At 36.0% G+C, this 21,148-nt stretch overlaps 2 protein-coding genes and 1 gene segment (V, D, J or C); 1 reads left to right on the forward strand and 2 right to left on the reverse strand.

Annotated features, from left to right (window-relative positions):
* The window catches only part of LOC306863410 (Ig kappa chain V-III region MOPC 63-like), a 773,265-nt gene that overhangs the window by 199,917 nt on the left and 552,200 nt on the right, over positions 1–21,148 (forward strand).
* LOC306863413 (V-type proton ATPase 16 kDa proteolipid subunit c) lies at positions 16–6,923 on the reverse strand. The gene is made up of 3 exons (XM_079406747.1): positions 6,667–6,923; positions 1,439–1,622; positions 16–1,055 (listed from the first exon to the last, which is right to left on the reverse strand). The coding sequence occupies exons 1-3, from the start codon at positions 6,737–6,739 to the stop codon at positions 851–853; spliced, it is 462 nt and encodes a 153-aa protein (XP_079262873.1). The 5' UTR covers positions 6,740–6,923; the 3' UTR covers positions 16–850.
* On the reverse strand, positions 11,908–20,651 carry tbc1d24 (TBC1 domain family, member 24). Of its 2 annotated transcripts, XM_079406720.1 has the most exons (7): positions 20,590–20,651; positions 17,838–18,881; positions 16,233–16,391; positions 15,958–16,021; positions 15,417–15,512; positions 14,009–14,249; positions 11,908–12,631 (listed from the first exon to the last, which is right to left on the reverse strand). In XM_079406720.1, exons 2-7 carry the CDS (start codon positions 18,809–18,811, stop codon positions 12,477–12,479), a joined length of 1,689 nt encoding a protein of 562 aa, XP_079262846.1. In that variant the 5' UTR covers positions 18,812–18,881; positions 20,590–20,651; the 3' UTR covers positions 11,908–12,476. The 2 variants fall into 2 exon arrangements, with proteins under 2 accessions (XP_079262846.1, XP_079262847.1); XM_079406721.1 differs by lacking the exon at positions 20,590–20,651 and having other exon boundaries at positions 12,352–12,628; positions 17,838–18,864.

Here is a 21,148-nt window from a genome sequence, read left to right on the forward strand (position 1 = left end):
ACAGGGAACTCAGGCATGTGGAAATTACACTTGTGAGACCCATCGAGGGGCACACGCACACCTTTAATACAACCAAACATCAGATATACACAGGAAACATCCAGAAATACACACATCGAGCTGAAATACTCCCAGACAACTGCACTCGCCAGCAAACCAGAACCCGGCCAGTGCAGCTCTATTCTTATATATATATAGATCTGTATTTGTATTTATATATATTTATGTTTATATAAATATCAATTCAAAGGATCTGAGGAGCTTCAAGTACATTTTCATGAACAATATTCTTAATAAATAAAATCAGTGGAAAACAAAAAAAAAGGACGTTAAACAAAAACTACTCCATTCCACATACAGATTCATCAGTGCGTTTTTCCACGTCACAAACACTTCAATTTATAAAACTCCCAAATCACGTGACAGGAAGAGACAGGAACCAGAGGCGTTCGTGTGTTTCCCTCTCAAACATGAAGGGAGAGAAAGAGAACACGTGATTGGCTAACAGATCGATAGGCAGGAGGGGTGTGGAAACAAACAGAGAATGAGATCTATTACAGCGTTATTATTATTATTCTTTTTTTCTTCACAGACACAGGACGGAATCACTATATACCGCATTTACAAGAAATCAAAACTATCAAACTGGGACGACTGTACACTTTCAGAGACACTTTCAAAACCAAACGCAAAGCCTGTTATAACGTGTAGGATTATTTCCCCACCTCTCAATTCATCTAATTTCATTTTAGTTTAAGGTACCTTAATTTCCCACCCCCCCACCTTCCCACTTTTTTTGATCCACGTTCCCCGTCTTGCGGTCCGGCAGCGCTGCATGCTGACTGCCAGTTTATTTGGTTGAGAGAATCAGGGCTACGATGAGGCCGTAGAGACCCAGAACTTCAGCGAAGATCAGAATGAGGATCATGCCCACGAAGAGACGCGGCTGCTGGGCGGTGCCACGGACGCCCGCGTCTCCCACGATACCGATGGCGAACCCGGCCGCCAGCCCGCTCAGACCCACGCTCAGACCTGCGCCCAGATGCAAGAAACTCCTGCCACACACACACACACACACACAACAATCCGTTAGCTGGTAAAATAAAGAATTACATAAATGTAATTTTAAGGAAGTAAATCAGTGCTTAAATATATGTATGAGTGCATTAAAACAGTTTCAATTTAATTTAAAATGCATTTATATTAATTAAAAATAATTAAAAAGAATAAATGTTGAAAAAAAATTCCAACAGTACCAATCTTTTCTACAATATCATCAAATTTTGGTATTGACGTATAAAATAACTACTGTTATTTTAGTATCATTAAGAAAATATAATAGTAATTATTCATATTGTGAATTGGTTTTAATTATATATATATTTATATATCTGATCAGAGTCAGAGTTCCCTAGTAGTGATGATCTGTTTAACTCACTTGTACAGAGTGATCTTGTCTGAGATGCTGTTGGCGATGAGGACGGCCACCACCAGCCCGTATATAGCGATGATCCCCGCCATGACCACAGGAATGATGGACTTCATGATCAGCTCCGGACGCATCACGGACATGGCAGCGATACCCGTGCCGCTCTTCGCCGTGCCATACGCCGCGCCCAACGCTGCACACAAACACAAACTTACACTTAATGCACGGTTTATTATTACTGCAACAAAAATATTAAAGCACCATTATTTGACTTTCCAATAAAAGTGCACTAAAACAGGGAGTAAACGGTTATAGCTATGCTCTCAGCCCAGCTCTAAAAGATGCAAAATGCATTAATATCGTACAGATTTCAATAAAAAAAGTGATCTGGTGTACATCGGATGATGCATAATATTGCATAATTTTTCAACGCTGCCTGATTCTGCAGAAACAGCATGATTCACGTCTCCTGCGATGTTTCTGCAGTGTTCAGTGGTGAAACTAAAAGGGCAAAAAGGGCACAGACTGCCTGTGAAGAACTAAACCCGCCGCTGCTGGGTGCTTTTATAGCACTGCTAAGGGATTGCTTGCTTGGGCATTTCTATCACATCCTGCAAGGCTGCGGGGTTGGTTGCTCACTGCTTCACCTATTTTATTGTCCACAAGAATGAAAATCATACATTTGACAACTTAGAAGATTAATAACAGAACCCTTTTTAACTAAAGTTTAATAGTGGTTTTAAAAAAACTGTATGAGCAATAGTAATAGTGAAGACTGCATTATCAAACCGCAATAAAAGGTAAACTGCACTAACAATTCAAAAATAATATTATTAGCAAGGAATCTACTCACAATAATATCCTTACCGACAACAGAAATATACCATGGAGAAAATATAATAATTTAAGCACCAGCAGAACTGGAACTGATCTCAGGCTCAAACCAGTGCTATTTCAGTATCCCTGAGATACTTTAAATTGTTTTTTATTTTCATTATTTTCTGTTTTTACTATAATTTTAGATAAGTTTTTAATTTACTTTATTAATTACATTTTTATATAATTTTTTTTAATTTTATCAGGTAAAACAAAAAAATAAACGTTGCCTTGGCAACTAGCTGACCATTTTTATAATATTGATCATTTATTTTAGTTTCAATTTCATGTAAGCATATTTTTATTATTTTATATTTATTCGTTTACTTGTTCAAATCATACCAAGTTAGATGGGCTATTTTTTTAAGTGAATCCTCAGTATTTTGCACGTGTCTGCAATGATCTTGGGAATTGTTCGAGTTAGAGTGTTAATTTTAGGACTAGTGAATTAAAGTTGGTGTTAATTCTGCTCACGCTTAACACACTGCTGCACATTACAGCATGTTCATCCAGGAATCTTAGTCTAATCTTAGTATCCGGGATTAAAGCGTAACCCTGCTGCATTAACCATGATTACAACTACTGCTGCAGCACAGAATCACCAAAACTAGCCAATAACAGAGTGTGTGTGTGTGTGTGTGCTGTGACAGATGGGCTTGTGCGATGAAGAGCAGAATCAATCCTTCAGCGTGCAGATGGCCACTGTCCAAACACACACACACACACACACACACTATTTAAGACCAACTCTACCTGCTCTGAGAACAACACACACAAAAATGTCAGGTAAAACAATCTGATAACGGAGTCTGATTTACTGCTTTCACAGCAAATGATCGGTTCAAAAACATTGGAAAAAATCTGTTTTCTTGCTTTAGAATTTTTGCAATTAAAGTGCTTTTGTTTAGATGTTGATGCATTAATTAATTTCATGCCATAACAGCAGCAGCTATAGCTATTTTCATGACAAACTCAGTTTAAGTGGTATAAAAAATGATCATAATAGAAATAAAAATAAATAAAATCAATAAATTTAATATAATAAAAATATTTTTCTCGCAACACTATACAAATATATTAATTATATAAGCCCCATCAGGTTTATATTTGACAGAAAATCTCAACTTTTCCCAGGAGAAGCTCAAAAAAATAAAAATATAATAATAATAACCCTTTTGAATAAAACCAATGCTTAATATAATTGAAAGCAGGATATTCAAATGAAATATGCTTTATTGATGATGGGCAAGTCTTGCGTGACCAATTCAGCATTTTGTTAGGTCATGTCTATTTTTAAAATGAAATCAATAAGTAGACCTTTAATTTATAACAGGATCTGATGAAATCTTGGTGAAACCATCTGACATTCAGATATATTGGTGATGAATTATTTGGCCGGTGAAAAGTTTGGGATAATCTTGAAGAACCATTACTGACCCATAACATATTAACTGAAGGAAAAGGTCTGGAAATGAAGACTGATACCAATTAGTCACATGCAAAACTAAATATAACCAAAATGATCTGAAGTGCCTTGTATAATGACCATTTTAATTCGACATCTTAATATGCAACACTTATAGCATGGTGCTCAAAACGCCCAATGCAATGACCAAAAATGGATAGGATGACTTTAAATACATAAGTTTGTCTTAACAGCTAAAAGCACAGCCGATTGTATATGAAAAATACTAAAAAATACTACTAAACTAGTCAATTTAACTAAACTAGTCCATTATTGTGGCCCATTCCCAATGGCAATAATTACTTCCTTTTTTATTTTGCCAATAAATTACATGATAACAGATTACATAAATAAACTGGAATTGATTTATGCATTATTTTAAACAATATTTATTACTCAAACCTAATGCTAACTTGAAAATAGAAAATGTGCCACTGAAAAAAAACAAAAAAAGGCCAAATATCATCTGATTATTCAGTTAATCGATTAAACAGTGTGCGATATTTGAGTCTATCACTAGTAGTAACCTATAGATAATTCATTCCTACTGCATTCTGCTATACTAACCTGCTTGACTAAACATGTATTTATTTAGTAGAGGTATCCTGAGAGACTTACAAATGAGCACAGACTGAACCGGGACAGGATGCCAAGTCAGATAAAAGACTAACATCTCCTCTCAAATTAGCTCCAGCTCTTCCAAAGACACAGTGCCATCAGAAAAGATCTGTGTGCATGACGCCTGTTAGTCACAACACTTGTCAAATCACTTATTCCACGAGTAAATATAGTGTTGATCAGATCAGCTGAGCCTCAATGACAGGCATTCACAGAATAACTCCCTTCCTCTGAGTGGAAACGAACAGGAATGTCTGACATCAAACACAACCGTCTAATTTGCTCACTCCTGGACACTATAAAGAAATATTTTGGGTTCATTACAAGTTAAGCTCTATCGACAGCATTCGTAGCATAATGCAGATTACCACTGAAAACAATAAAAAAAAAAAAAAATCAAGGTTACAGTACAAAATGGGCCATGCACTTTAAGGGCACTAATAACTGTATATCTGAGCTATTAAAAAAAACACAACTTCCTTTAAAACAGCAAAAACACTGTTGTCTAGATGCATATAAAGCATGAATCAATCAAAACCCCGTTTTACTTTACAAACAGGACATACAATGCAGGGCGGAGCTTGATTTAACCACCCAAAATTAATTGGATCGTAAAAGAGGCGTTGCATACTGGAGTAGAGGCTAAAAATAAGAGGGCTTGATGATGTCACCTGAAACAGGAAGTTGTTTGAGAGGCGAAGCAATTTATGAAGACGAACGTTTTTAAAAGAAATAACGTGCACAATAAAGACCTGTTTGTGGAAAAGTCCTATTATACCTATAACAGCACAGATTAACTATCAATTTTCTGTGTTTTTTTCTTGGTATAAATCATTTTATTGGCTGTTGGTGAGGATTCTGAGACGGTTGTTTTTTTTTTTTAGTGCAAACAGGCCTTAAGAGCTAGAATACAAATGATGGCAGTAATTAAAGTTCATTTTGATTTCAAGTGTAATGCTAAACAGAACTGACAGCTTTATTCAGCATTTCACAGCTAAAGCAGCAGAACCCCTCAAATATATAAATAATAAATCAACCTCAGCGGTTTCTTCTGGGCAGTTCGCTTTCATGTTCAGTGACAAACTGGACGCACACTAAAGAAACCCTTCGTTACTGACTCACAAAGACACGGATGCTGCTGTTTGGTGCCGTTCTCATTAAAAAAAGCTGTTCAATCGCAAAGCATTTGCTGACCTCTCCAGCCAGAACTGTGCACATTTTAAACAAACACACACCTGCTTCTGCATTGGTTTGTTTGCATTACTGATGACATTCACAGAGATAACGTTACAGATAACCAGACCCAACAGGCCTGAAGTGTGGTCTAACAGAATAAACAGCATGACGCCTTGTACTGGAAACACACACAGATGCATCTGATGTCGTGACGTCCCTCTCTACTGTATTTTGCACCTCGTCTCAGCATCGCACGATTTCTGCAGCACAGTACAACCTGTTAAAATTAGCAGTCTGATTACTAAACATGCATCTATTTAAAATCCACTAGAGATCTATATCTATCTATTTCTTCTGTGATGATGAGGATATGATGCATTCTGCTCATCATCACATTAAAGCTGTTACTCAAAACTAATCTTAATACAATATACAATATAGATGCATTAGAACACCATGCAATTTGGGGTTAATTTAACAGAAAAATACCCCAGTAATATAAGAGTGGGTAAGAGTGGGCCTCTGAAACCAAGGATGATCAATACCTGTGAAAAAACCCTGTTTAACCTTGTAAATAATCCCTTGACCTACAAAAAACTATAATCTCTCAATCTACCCAATGCATTGTCTCCCATAGCTGGTTAAATCACTAAAGCTAGCTGCATTTAATGAGAAAATATTTAATATTTTAAAATCAATATACGTGCATTGCAATAGTATCAATAAGGAATATCTCACTAGCTATTTTTCGACTGGCACATACATGGATTATGACCATACAGAAATCTCATATTTTAACTAATATGAGTTGTAAGCACGTATTTAATAACATTTTAACAATATTTCATACGACACCAGGTTTAATGGAAGCAGCACTGACAGGATTGGATTATAATGATCTCTTTTGATGTCAAATCTGAAGGTGATGATTAATAAAATAAATAAGTGTATCTATATTCGTAATAATAATAAATAACACCAATAATTTGAATGACATTTCCTCAGATATCAAGAATAAGAAGATTTATAATTAAGATAATATAATTATGTACATAGTATGTTTAATAGATATATTAAATAAATAAATAAAAAATAACGTTACCGCTGAAGACCATCGCTGCTGAGGCGCCCATCACTGCGAAGAACGGCGAGTATTCAGGGCTTCCCGACGACATTATTCCTCTAATTTCACCTCAAAACCCTAATAACACCGAGCTAATGCTGCTGGAGAGGGCAGAACCGTACAAACAGACGGGAACCGGGTTCTGAGGATGAACGGTTTGGTACGAAACAATGGCTTTAAATCCCAGTCAAAAGATGGAAACTGCTCTTAACGGATCCTGTAGATGAATCTGCGGTACAAAATGGCCGACAACATCACCTGACACACCGCGAAGGAAATCCCATCTGACTCCTGGAGGGGGAGGAGATTGTGGGAATATAGGGATGCGCGGAGATGCTTTTTCAAACAGAGTCCGAGAATGAATGTGAAATATAAAATCAGTAAATAGAACGCATTTGGGTAAAACGCAGACATGGATTTAAAGGTTTTGTGGGTTTGTGGTCTCCCCTATTAGTGGAGATAATAGTGTGCTCCGCTGCGGCCTTTCCCTTTAATACTGAAGACGTTCAAATCCTTAATAAAAATCATGCGGGTGTGAACATATTATATTCTTAAAATTATTCCATATAATCATTTTTCAGTTTTCGACTTCTATATCATGACTCTCAGGTATTATGTGCTGTTAATAATAACTCTTCTTTATAATGAAGTGATGCAGAGGATGAGGATTCCCGAGATGAAGGTCATTCTGAGCTGTGACGTCAAGCGCAGGCCACGCCCACCGCCCTCTGTCAGCAGGACTCTTATAGTATGGGGTCTTTATTTGTTTTAAATGCAACATTTTTTAATTAATATATTAAATGTATTTAACAAATCACATTGTATCAGCTCCTGTAATTATGCCATATTTATTTCAAGTGTCAGTGCCTGCCTGTGTTGTTCAGGACACATGATGGAAGATCAATTAGTCTGGTCTCATTTAGCTGTGGGCTGAATCTGCATTATAAGGTCAATGATACACACATGAGACCGGAAGAGAGCTGAGAATGTCAGTTTTCTCATCTGAATGTCCAATTGTTGGTCATTTCTAAATGCAATTCATTTCATAGAAACACTTTTACAATAAGGTTCATTAGGTAACAATTAACAAAACATGAACTGAGAATGAACAGTACTTCTACAGCATTTATTCATCTTAATGTCAATTTCAGCATTTACTAATGCATTATTAAAATGTGTGTTTGTTAACATTCGTTAATGCACTGTGAGCTAACACCTACAGGCACAAAAGACTGCACAAAAACTTTTTAATGACAGGTTTTTATTCTTCATCACAACTGATCGCTCCCTAGTTTGAAACATGACGTCTTCTATAGACCACTACAGGTTTGATACTATAATTTACCCAAATGTTTTTGCATGTTTAAGACTTCACACTCACATACACACTGCTCCACCTGAGACACAAACACACCACCTGATATGGTAACACATGCACATTAAACATTCGTCAGACACCCGTTTCGATCACTGAATCTCCAATATGACAGAAATGAGCAGAGGATATTCTGACTGATACACAGAAACTGAAAACAAACTGATATTACTGATACTGATTCATAGATGAGTTACTAGCATTCAGCAACTTAAAACACGTTCAGTAAGTGCAAAGAAAAGGATAACTCATAAAATGTAATACTTCATTTAAAATAGTGCCGATTATGCTTGCATACATATAATTCAAGCAAAGACCATTGAACGATTAACAGAAAGCTGGATCTCTACTATACTTTTTACATTGCAATTCAACCTGTATACATTAAACATTTTTGCATGTATGCATGTGTGATATTCATTCAGATACAGTGCATGTAACATCAATTAAGATCGTTTCATCATTTTACTCGCCCTCATATTGTTCTGCATGACTTTCCTTATTATGTGCATTTTTTATTTTTATTTTCTAGGACTGTATTGCTATATTTTAAGTCTCTTGAGACCTAAGTGTGAGTAAAATACTCAAATTATCACCTCTCAAATTTTATGCACATATTAAAACTGGCTACATTAGGTTTGAAATCATGAATATGTGGATTGTGCAAATGAGAAATATGTCTGTTCTTAATCAGTTCTTCACAAAAATCTATTGTGTAACGGTAAAACATAAGTGGAATAGTGTATATTATTCATTATTTTGCTTAAATGTAACTTTAATGGTGTTTTTTGCTCTTTTAGCAGCTCACTTGACTTTAACTGTATAAAAAAGCAGCCTATTTTATTTTGCAAAATCTCTCTGTTTGTGTTTCACTATAGAAAGAAAGCCATATAAGTTTGGAACAACGAGAGGACAATAATAAATATAGCTGCAAGCAGCGATGACGGGCCCAAGCCGTCAGCATACGCCACCCTGGTGGCATCGATAAAACGGTGCCCAGCGAGCACACGCATTACAGTAACCCTCTGGCAGTTTGGTTTTAAGGGATACGGCAATTAAAGGGTTAATCCAAACCATCAACTCTGTGAAACACACACACACACACACAGAACAACATATAAAACTTTAAATTCTGTGATTGTTCTGTGTATGTAATTTTTTATGAAGTGTTTGGAAGCTGCTCTTAAAAGATAAAAAAAAAAGTTTTCTCTTTTTTCTGTAACTTTAATAAATTGCCATTAAAACACCGTTCAAGATATCCTAAATCCGTCCACAATTTAGCATCTTCAGTATTTTGGCATCATGAGAAAAAATGTTTGGTGTGATTTCTGTGTTTCTGCTTGAAGGAGTATGAATTTGTTTACAGCCTGTTTAAAAAAAAAACCCACATTAAAATAAATATAGCCGACTTCCTGTTGGTCGTAGCTAATGTCTGTGAATTAGAAAGTTGTCCGGATTAATAAGAACAATTTATGTACCGAGTTTGGTGTCTGTAGCTATCATTATATATATATCTATATAAACATTAATAATTATATACCATTTAATGTTGATCAATATTAATTCCAAAATGTATTAATATATTATTAAATTTTAAAGTTTATCTTTTGAACATGACTATTTTTCTAACATTAAAAAGATTAATAAATGCTTTAAAAAAAATTGTTCTTTGTTAGTTCATACTATCATGGAAGAATTAACATGCTGTAAAAATATATTTTTCATTGTTAGTTCACGTTAATTAATGCATTTCCTAATGTTAAGAAATGAGACCTTATTATAAAGTGTTATCAAAATCTTTAATGATTTATAAGCATTTTTTAAAGATTTTAAAAAACAGACCCTCTCTCTCTTTCTCTCTCTCACCCAGCTCCTCAATCCACACAGTCACTCACACAGTCACTCACACCCCACCCCACCCCCTCACTCAGCTGCAGTGACAGGGAGCTCTCACTCAGAAGCAGCTCTGATAGTTTTTTAATTTTCTCCTCTGCATAGTGTATTGTAAATTCATGAAATTAATCACATATTCTCAGACTGTATTGTTCTGTGTATGTAATTTTTTATGAAGTGTTTGGAAGCTGCTCTTAAAAGATAAAAAAAAAAAAGTTTTCTCTTTTTTACTGTAACTTTAATAAATTGCCATTAAATCATCGTTCAAGATATCCTAAATCCGTCCGCAATTTAGCATCTTCAGTATTTTGGCATCATGATAAAAAATGTTTGGTGTGATTTCAGTGTTTCTGCTTGGAGGAGTATTAATTTGTTTACAGCCCGTTTTAAAAAAAAATCCACATTAAAATAAATATAGCCGACTTCCTGTTGGTCGTAGCTAATGACTGTAAATTAGAAAGTTGTCCGGATTAATTAGAACAATTTATGTACCGAGTTTGGGGTCTGTAGCTAAAACTAACCCCCTCATTTTTGACAAAAGGTGGCGCTATAGAGTGTCTCTTCCACGCCCGTTTATGAGCTTTTTCCAGTGTCTAACTATCATTAATACTGATATGTGTGTTGAGTTTCATGACATTCTAAACATGTTATCTGCCTCAAAATCACCAGAAACGAATTTTCAACTTTGACACGTTGCCATGGCAACATAATTTTAGATATCAATATTCCCTTCACAGTTTTACATCGGCCGTGTTTTGACATTATTCTGGTGAAGTTTGAAGCAAATCGAGTAAAAAGAAGATGCTGAATTCAAAGCATTTTGAAAACGACACACTTCCTGCAGCCAGTTGGTGGCGCTATAACTTTCAGTCATAATAGTCACATCTATCCGATCGGCATCATACAACGAACAAATCACTGAAGTTTGATCTACATCATACAATGTATGTGGACGTTATTAGGCATTTCCTGGGTCTCATTTTTCGCCATAACTTCATCGCCTCGCCACGGGCAAACCGTTCGACATATCAAAAATATCTTCGCAATTTAGCGTCCCCAATGTCTTGAGATCATGTTCACCGAGTTTGGTGGCAATCGTATGGAAATCCTCAGAGGAGTATATCAAATTCCAGAGCATGCGCTTTTTAAACAGCCCTGAATAGCCGACTTCCTGTTGGGCGGAGCCTAAGACATGCTGTGCGGAAGTTGTTCGGCTCAATGAGTTCTATATGTGTACCGAGTTTCATATGAATACGTGCAAGTATGTGTGAGCTATACATCAAGTTTTCTGACAATTTTCCAGGGGGCGCCGTAGAGCCCCTGTGCCACGCCCGGGTCCCAGCCTCAGCGGCGTCCTAATGGCCGCAGGTTCCAATGTGCGTGCCAATTTTCGAGAGTTTTCGGGCACGTTAAGGCCCCCAAAAGTGCCCGGATGATTGAAATAAAAAATAAAAAAAAAAATAAAAAAAAAAAAAATAATAATCCTTAGAAGAACAATAGGGCCCTGCGCCTTACTGGCTTGGGCCCTAATAATAAATGAGTGTTGATTTCTGGTTTAAAAGAACATTGGAATGCCATTGAAACTCGCTAAATGCCCCAGAAGTACTTGTGTTTCGACTGGAGGTTTATGAAGAGCTCATGTTTTCTGGTCCTCTTTGTGCCGAGAAGCTGGACAGTAGATTTTGCCCAACCGGCACAAAGCTGCATAGAAGAACTATGGAAGCCACTGAATAAAAAAGGCATCTGGACTGATCTCGCAACTTTTTGTGAGATAACTTTTCTCACAATTCAGATTTTTTGTGATATAGACTCGCAATTCTGAGAAATAAACTTGCATTTGCGAAAAATAAATTCAGAATTGCGAGATATAAACTCGCAATGCAATTGAGGCAATGCAATTGTAAGCTTATATCATGCAATTGCAAGAAAAAGTAGTCTCAATTGCTTTTTTTAAATTCTTTATTTAGTGGTGTAAACGAGTTTCCATAAAGAAAAAAGGATTTCGGGACACTTTGATCGCTCTCGGCTGGGTAAATCATGAGAAACGCCAGGGGTCATGTGTCACCCCATAATGATAAGAAATCAATGATATTTTGATGACCCTCACCGATTTCTCTTGACTGTAATGAGAAAATAATGATGTGTTTAGCACCAGAGATGACAAATATCTGACTCTTTGCTGGAATCACATCGATAAAGGCTTGGTTTTGATTTAACATGAAAGATAGACTTTTTTTTTTAGATTAATCATTGCTGCAGAAAATGCTAAATACTGAATCCTTCAATACAAAACTTCATTTGCTACATCAAAACCTTTCGAATTTTCAGACTAGATCAACACAGGTTTTCTAATGATATGTAGAGAATCAAAATAAACCTTAAGATATGTTTTGAATGGATAAATATACAAACTTCATCTTCACTGGAGCTCAGGACAGATCTTTTAGTGTACTGGAGGAGCATCACGTCTCTGTTACAACCTACATGAAGGGACATCCATCACAACACAATGGAGCCGCTCTTATGAAGCCATGGTGTCTTTGAAGCCCCAAACCTCCAGCAGAGCGATCTGGAAGCTCTCGGCGCACAGTGGCGGGTTGTCGAAGGTCAGGCAGCGTTCGGTTCGGCCGTGGTTCAGCTCCGAGTCGATGTACAGAGCGTTACCTTCACCTCCTCCTTCACAAACAACACCAGACATCCGGTTACAGAGAATCAGCTCGTCTAAATTTGACCGGTTGACCATCTTTCTATACTGCTCCAAAGAAACAGAAGCTAACTGGATTTAAGAGGAACTAGGGCTAAAAAATGCTCTCTCTCTCAGTTATTACAACATTCAAAACAAACATCCTTTCATATGTACTTGCTCTGTAATTAAAGCTGCTTGCTAGATAAATAAATCATTACTTTGATCAAACATCTACATATTTTGCATCTATACATTTCTAACATACTTAATTATAAATTAAAAATAATTGATTAAAATCAATATTTTTAGGCAGCAATATTTACTCACAAGTAAAAAATAATGTTTTTTAAAGAAATCTCTTCAGCTCACCAAGGCTGCATTTATTTGATCCAAAATACAGCAAAAGTAGTAATAGTGAAATATTTTTACTGTTTAAAATAACTGATTTCTATTTGAATATATTTTCAAATGTAATTTATTCTCTGATTTCAAAACTGAATTTTTAGCATCATTACTCCAGTCACATGACCCTTCAGACATCATTCTGATTTACTGCTCAAAAAACATTTATTATTATTATTATTATTATTATTATTATGTTGAAAACAGCTGAGTAGAGGTTTTTCAGGTTTCTTTGATGAATAGAAAGTTCAGAAGAACAGCATTTATCTTTTGTAACAATAATGTCTTTATCATCAATTTAAAAGCATCCTTGCTAAATCAAAGAATTAATTTCTATAATTTATTTTCCAAAAAAAAAAAAAAAAAAGCTTTTCATTTCAGATAAATGCTGATCTTTGGATCTTTCTATTCATCAAAGAATCCTGAAAAAAATGGACAACGCACTCAACTGTTTTAAATATTGATAATCATAATAATAAATGTTTCTTGAGCAGCAAATCAGCAAATTAGAACGATTCCAGAAGGATCATGTGACAGTAATTATTTTTTTACAGAAATATAATATTAATTTTTTATTTATTTATTCCAATGACAAAATAATATTTGCCTACCTGCATGTAAAATGTTTTTGAATAGCAATGGAAACTAATTGTTGAATATTAACCATATCATTTATATTGCTAATGAAGTTTAAATCAGACTTGTTATTAAAATATTTCCATCTTAACAGCCTCATATGAAACTCTATAGGAAACTTGATTGTCAAATATAAAGCTCATCAATTAATTGTGCTGGTTAATTTCATATCGGCAACAGATTTATATTGAACATTATAATTATTTGCTAATTTGAATATGAAAATTTAAATGCACCTTTTATAAAAATATTCCTGGCGTTTGATTTCAAGCGAAGACAAAAATAATAATAAAGAAATCAGATTAGAGAGAAATGAGCATCTCGCTCACCGATAATGATGGAGTCGATGCTTCCCGCCATAAACATGGAGGTGTTCCTTGAGTTGAGGTTGAAGTGTCGGGCGGACAGGAAGGGGGACAGGTCAGACGGGTCTGTGGTCGGTTTCTCTAGAGACTGCAGCCCAGTGTTGTTGTTCGCTCCGGCCTCTTCATCATCTGCGGGCTGAGACGCGCTCGCCAGCTCTGGGTGTTTGATAACGACCCACTCGTAACGCTCCATCTCCGGCTTCATCTGAAACAAACAAACAAGACACAACACACACATTACTTCTGAAAACACACACCGTTTCCGTGGTTAGTCTTGTGGTCAGAGCTCAGGAAGTGAAATCTGAATTCATGCTGCGGTGGTTAAACTGTGGTTAAAGGTCTGGACGGCTAAAATATTCAAACATTATGCCCTTAGACTGCCAATGTAAGTCTATACGTTTAGTTTTCATGTGAGAACGTGTCATAAATGAACAGCAGAAACCTATTCAGCAGCTCTTGGCAAAACAATTTACCGATTTAATACCTTAACTGATGATCTGTAGCAAAGAAATAGCTAATGCTAAATGTAATCTCCTTAATATCTCAACTGTTAGACATAAATAATATAAAACGGGATTTTTGGCTGAACATCAGCTTCTCAGATGTTTTTCTAGAGAAAAAGACCTCAGTATTTCACTTTCAGAGATCTCAATGTCTCACTTGATTTTGAAAAATAAATAAAAATTAAAAAAAATATTTTTTTACCTCAATTTGTTTGATTATTTATTTGCATTATTTATAATAAAAATGTATATACATTTTCTTTTTTATAAATATGTATGCATTTATTTGTATATGCAATATTTATTTATATAAATATGCTCATTATGTATAATTAAATATAAAATATATAAATAAATATTTTATATTGTTATTTTGATTTATTTTCTATTCATATGTACCTTTTAATCACTTATACTGTACTTGTATTTAACTTGTTTCATAGCTTAAATTAAAAGTACTTTGTATTTATATAAATATACTTGCTTTTCCTTCCAAAATCAAGTCTTCTGAGCTGCTATCCACGATAATTGAATAGCTCTATAACTTCAGAGTAAGCTAACTATGATTAATCTGTGTCCTTTTTACTCCAACAAAGCAATCTTAGCAGAAACATCTTTTGACAGAAAGAAGCATAACTAAGAACTCCATTATATCTCGAGTTACCAAAGAGATATAAAATATTCCTCTGAGAGTGTAACAGGATAAAATAATGATGGATGAGAGGAACTCCACACACTAATGCACAACGATCTAGTCTAATACTCCAGAAAAGAGTGGATAATTAACACAATAATTCCAGAATACTCCATAAGGAAGACCCCAATTTGATTCTTAATCCCTTAATTTGATTATTTATATAAGAACATACTCTGAAGACGAAACACTCTCCAGTGCCAAAGAAGCTGAGCTTGTTCCCGTCCCTCTTCCGCTCCTCCCAATCAGTGGACAGGAAGGCTCCACACACCTGGAATATGATTGGATGAGAGGCACATCAGTCTAACTGAGATCCTCCTGAACAACTTCTCTGCATCCAAGCTCACTTTCATAGTGTGCAAGAATAACCACAGACCTTATTTCACTCAAAACAATTATAATCACCACTGTATGAACCAGTAGAAAACTATAGGATAAATTAGTCTTCAGAAATTGGCCTGAACGGCTTTATTAGAGCTGGCATATTTTGGGATTTCTGGTTACAAACAGATGAAACAAAATTAGTTCATCATGCACTTCCAATTATTTTGGGGAAATCTGAAATTTTGCTTCTTAAATGTAAATAATTTAAATAACCCTCTAACAGAGTCCCTAAATTAATAAATGCAAATGTGAAAATATTTGTTATGGCACCTAAATAACAAACAAAATGACAGAAACGGAGAGAAAGAGAGCGAGACACAGGGTTTTGGTACCTCTCCATCTGTAGTTCTGATGAGCATTAATGTCGGCTCATATCCCTCACAGTGTGAATAAAACCTGTACAAAACATCACAAACCATATTCATATAACATTCACACAGTTTAAGAAGCTCACTCATATTTAAAGACTGTACAAGTTAACTGAGTAATAACGATTACTCAGAGGCAGCAACTATTACTCATGATGACTATACTTGTGCATAAAGACTATCTTTCTTTAAATGCCATGTGATTTGATATTGAAGTGACATTGTTGTGTGTTTTGAACCTGTTGAGGCTGCAGCCGTGTGTGGATGTGGTGAAGAGCAGCTGCGGCTGGCATAAAGCGAAGCGCTCCGGGATCCACGACCAGATCTCTCGGATCTCTTTAGCGCTGACGACCTCCGAGCTGAAATTATCAGCGTTCACAGCTAACTGGACATTTTGTCTAGAGAGATAAAGGAGAACATGCAAACATTATGCATATTTCACTGTGCATCAGAAAACACAACAGAAATAAGTGGGTCAGAAAGCCAAAAATGAGTGAGGAGGAGGATGATGATGATGATGAGAGATGAAGATACCCACCTTTTGATCGAGCTAAAGGACAGCACAGAGAGTGGAGAGCAGGAGAAACGGAAAAAGCAATGAAAAAAAAACTATGACACAATGTGAGCAAAATGAGGGAAATCAGAGGAAAGCTGTAAAACAAAGCCAAAGACAAAATATATAAATATAGACAAATACTTTAAGATGAATGGATAGTGCCATAAATACCTCAAAAATAATGACTTCTTTGTAACTGGTTACTATTTAGTATCCTTCAGTATTATATACTAGCTACTATAAGCATTTCAAACAGTAGCATGCTACGCTGTTGTCACATGACCTCATCACATATTACACTGCCATACAAAATGTTGGGGTTGGTAAAATGAAAAAAGTCTCTCATTAACACCAAGGGTGCAGTTGTTTGCTCAAATACAGGAAAATCTATATATTTATATATAATAAATAATTAAAACTATTTTCAATTCAAATATATTTTAAAATCTAATTTATTTCTGTGATCAAAGCTGTATTTTCAGCATCATTACTCCAGTCTTCACTGTCAGTAATTAATTTCTTTAAAAATAAAAAAATAATTATATATATATATATATATAGTACGACAAAACTTTTGAACAGTAATATTTAGTTCAGCTAGTAGCATTGCATTTGTGTCTCAGAAATATTAATAATAAAAGGTATATTTTGCATTTTTAATTGTGTAAATTGTGTAATTTTGTGTCGCTTTTAAATACAGTTTTTAAATCAAGCAGACGACGTTTAAAATCACTTCTATTCGACGTCAAGCACATAAATATTCACACGCCTTTAGAACAATTCATTTATTGTTGAGAAATGAAGAAAACACTCACAGAAACACTGCTGGAGTGATATATATTCAAATATAAAATTAAAGTGACTTATTTAAGTTACTTAATAAATTGAAATAGATTCAAATAAATTAAATTTGATTTAAATACAAACTAATTAATAAATAAAATAACGAAAACTAAACAAACATTTGAATAAATTCTATTTTATTTAAATATATAATAAAATATGGAAAAAATTGAAATAAAAAGGTCATTGCGACTTTAATCACGCAATTCTGACTTTTTTTCTTACAATTGTGAGTTAACATCACGCAATTCTGAGAAAAAGTCGCATTTACCTTTTTTATTTTTTACTCGGTGTCGGAAAAAGGCTTCCATAACACACAAATAAATAAAATAATGAAAACTAAATAAATAAATTTGAATAAAAACGAATAAAATTTGATTTAATTGAATAAATAACACTACAGTACTAAAGTGAGTAGAAAGAAAAAGGCAACAGTCATCAATACCTCTTCTGTTTGACAGTGATGCCTTTCTGCTGAAGTGATTTCTCATTGGCCAGCTGCAGCAGTGTGATCTCTTTCCGGCTGAACAGGCGGATGGAAAAGGCCTTTTCCAGCAGCTTCTCTGGTGTCACGCTTTTCCCGATATCCTGCACGAATGCCCGGATATCGCTCCTGATTGCCGCCGAGTCCTGCTTGGTTAAGGCCGAGGCTGCGGCGGCGCTGCGCTGCTTGCGGTAGAACTTCAGTATCGCCAGCGCCACGCGGTACAGGACCTTGTACCCCTCCACCAAGTAGATGTCCATCACCCGCGCAGCGAAGCTAAAAGGCAGGTCGCCCAGGACCCATCGCTGCCAATCGGAGTAAACCTCCAGCACGTCAGTCGCGGTGGCCACCATCAGCTTATGCGCGGCCGGGCAGTATTTATGCACGAGGTCGCCGAAGGTCATGCAGGCCGACTGATATGCGAGGAAAGTCTGATCTAATAAACGCCGGCTGGGTTCGTTGCAGGCCAGCATGCGACTGACGCTCTCGAAGCACTGCGCTTCATCTGCGCTCCAGTGCAGCAGCAGAGCCGTCACCGCTGGTAAAGACGGGCAATACGATATATCTGGGAACTGCCCTGCAATGCAGGAAATCACAGCATGCACCGATCCCACAGATTCGGCCTTCAGACAGTAGCATGGCACCGCCGTCCCATCCACAAACTCCGGCAACGGATAGGTGGATGAGTTGCGCTTGGAGTTAGAATTGCCTACTATATCCCGGTAGACTGCGGCGTCCGGCGTGACGGTGCGACACGGGAGCACTTTGAGCAGCTGCTGGTAAATGGCCGAGCGCTGATTGTGATTTTTGGCCCACTGGCCCGAGCGGGCGTGCTGCTTCAGCTCCTTTAAGTCCTTATATTCGGTCTTACCGGGAGCCGCATCGCGACTCACATCGCCCATCTGAGACCAGTCCACGAACACGCCACAATCCATGACCTCTGACCTCACGCGTCAAACAGCACAAAGAAGGACAGAGAGAAACTAGCCGGTCATATTGCTCCAGCTGTTGAGAGAAGAAAAGAGGGAGATTGCCAATATTAATGACAAAGCAGTAAGTGTTAGGGATGCACAATATAACAGTGACTATATCTAAGAATGCATGAACTCATTAAAAGCATGTATCTTGCTAATGCAATGTAAATGCATGAATGTAAAATATAAATGCAATATTAGCATTTGTATCAGCATACACCTAAAGCACAGTGCATAACATCAGGCTTCAGTTTTCCAATTCAAAAAGTACACAACGATTTATTGCATCGTTTGACCTCATCAAACGTCAACAACATGAAACTATCAGGACAAAGCAAAAATACTCTATTGGATTTGCTGCTGTAGGGCAATAGAATCAGAGCTCGAGAGGTCAAGGGTCAAGGGGCTATAATCCATTTACACCAGGACAGGTGAACGTGCATTCGGCGGGCTTTGTCTGTTATAATTGAACAGTTTCATACTGAAACACTGATTTTAGATGAACATTTTATGTAAAAATCCATAAAAGCATATCTACTGTTACCACGATACATTAGTTTTTGGTCACACTGTATAACCTTATCTCTGGTGTCAAAGGAAAAGTTAGAAAAAAGTTCAAATAAATAAAATATTAAACTAAATAAAATAATAATTTGGTTTAGAAATTGATTCAAATAAATAGAATGTATTTAAATAAAATAATAATAAGTTAATAAATTTGATTTAAATAAATAAATTGAATCAAATAAAAGGTCACACTGCATAACCTTATCTCCAGAGTCAACAGAAAATTTTTAAATAATATGATTAAACTAAAATAAAAATCAATTTGGTTTAGAAATTGTTTTAAAATAAATAAAAATGTATTTAAAGTTATAAGTTAATAAATTATATATAAACAAAAACATCTGAATAAAACAAAAAATAAATCAAAATCAATGAAAAAGAAAATTGCATCTAACAGTATGGCTCGATTGTGAATAGAAAACAAAAAAACAATAAAAAAAACATTTTACAAAAAAATTCATGGTATTCAAGTGGGTCTTTATAGATGAAAATATATCAATCTCTCGCAGGTGGATGGTCATATTTGAGTACAAGCACTGTATAACCATAATAAATAAATATTTGGTCTCTAAACAGTGTAATAAACTTCCAAAGTCATTCTTTAAAAAAAAAATTAATATGATAGCGAATTAATGTTAGAGTATGGATAATGACGCACGTCAGCAGTCTCTCAGCCAATCAGCGAGCGAGAGAAGCGCCTCACGCGCGCGCAGTCAAGCCCACCTGGCACGCGCTCTGTCTCTGGTCTAATGCTTCCGATGTGCATCTATAACACTATCTATATTTCACACGTCAACTTTCAGTCACAGACACGCACACATTTCCCTCGTCCCAGTCTGCCTGGTGTGTGTCCCTGACTGACAGACGACGATAGACACTCACACACTAATATATGAAACACAACCGATGCATGCAGCAGACCGCAGCTCTATGGCGCATTCGGTTTGATTAAAAGTGACTTTAATGCACGCAGACGAGCACATGAAACGGCGACGCTTCAGATTAAGCTAATAGCTCCTGCAGCTAATGTGCAGACACTCAGTGAACTACATGCCAATGTCAAGCCATTTAAAAGTCTGCAATGCATCACTTCAAGTATAGGAATCGCTAAAAGATGCGTGGAATTTAGAAAATGTTGTAACTGGAATAGAAATTTGAATGAATTGTCTTACCTGATTTGCTGTTAACTGTCTCAGGCAGCGGGCATGTTTGTGGTTGAGCGCGCATGCGCAGTGAGCACTGCCGTCACATTGCACTAACACAATATATAGATATATAAATTAAATAGGGAAAGATATACAATTATGTTTGAATTCTATCTGTCTATCTAAACTTACACTACCAGTCAAAACTTTGGACACAATGGCTTTATTATTGCATATTTTTTATTATTTGTCCATTAATAATTACCTTTCTTTCCCAGAATTACACAAATCCTCTCTGTTTTTCTCTCTGCATTACTAAAAAAAGAAGAGGTCGTCCTGTATCACCTGACCTGTTTACAGGTTTATGGTCATCTCACTGGCCAGAGAGCTGCTCTGAGACAACGCCCGGCCTTGTGCACAACATTAATGACACATGACAGTCATTAAGATAACTCAATCAAGGCAGCATTGCTGCATGGAGACGGTTCTTGCGCTCCTAGAGTTTATAGACTCACACAATCCTTTAAACATTGTGTTTATCTTTAAATATAGACCAACAATACAAAATAACAAGGAGTAGTTGACC

Source organism: Barbus barbus, assembly GCF_936440315.1.
Source record: "Barbus barbus genome assembly, chromosome: 44".
Classification (NCBI taxonomy): domain Eukaryota; kingdom Metazoa; phylum Chordata; class Actinopteri; order Cypriniformes; family Cyprinidae; genus Barbus; species Barbus barbus.

Excerpts from the sequence above, each read along its gene's own strand:
- LOC306863413 (XM_079406747.1), bottom strand. The coding sequence starts at position 6,739 with ATGTCGTCGGGAAGCCCTGAATACTCGCCGTTCTTCGCAGTGATGGGC. Across the intron at positions 1,623-6,666 it reads AGCAGCGATGGTCTTCAGCG|CGTTGGGCGCGGCGTATGGC; the intron begins GTAACGTTATTT and ends GTTTGTGTGCAG. Across the intron at positions 1,056-1,438 it reads GACAAGATCACTCTGTACAA|GAGTTTCTTGCATCTGGGCG; the intron begins GTGAGTTAAACA and ends TGTGTGTGGCAG.
- tbc1d24 (XM_079406720.1), bottom strand. The coding sequence starts at position 18,811 with ATGGATTGTGGCGTGTTCGTGGACTGGTCTCAGATGGGCGATGTGAGT. Across the intron at positions 16,022-16,232 it reads CACGGCTGCAGCCTCAACAG|GTTTTATTCACACTGTGAGG; the intron begins GTTCAAAACACA and ends TGTTTTGTACAG. Across the intron at positions 12,632-14,008 it reads CATCGACTCCATCATTATCG|GAGGAGGTGAAGGTAACGCT; the intron begins GTGAGCGAGATG and ends TTGTTTGTGAAG.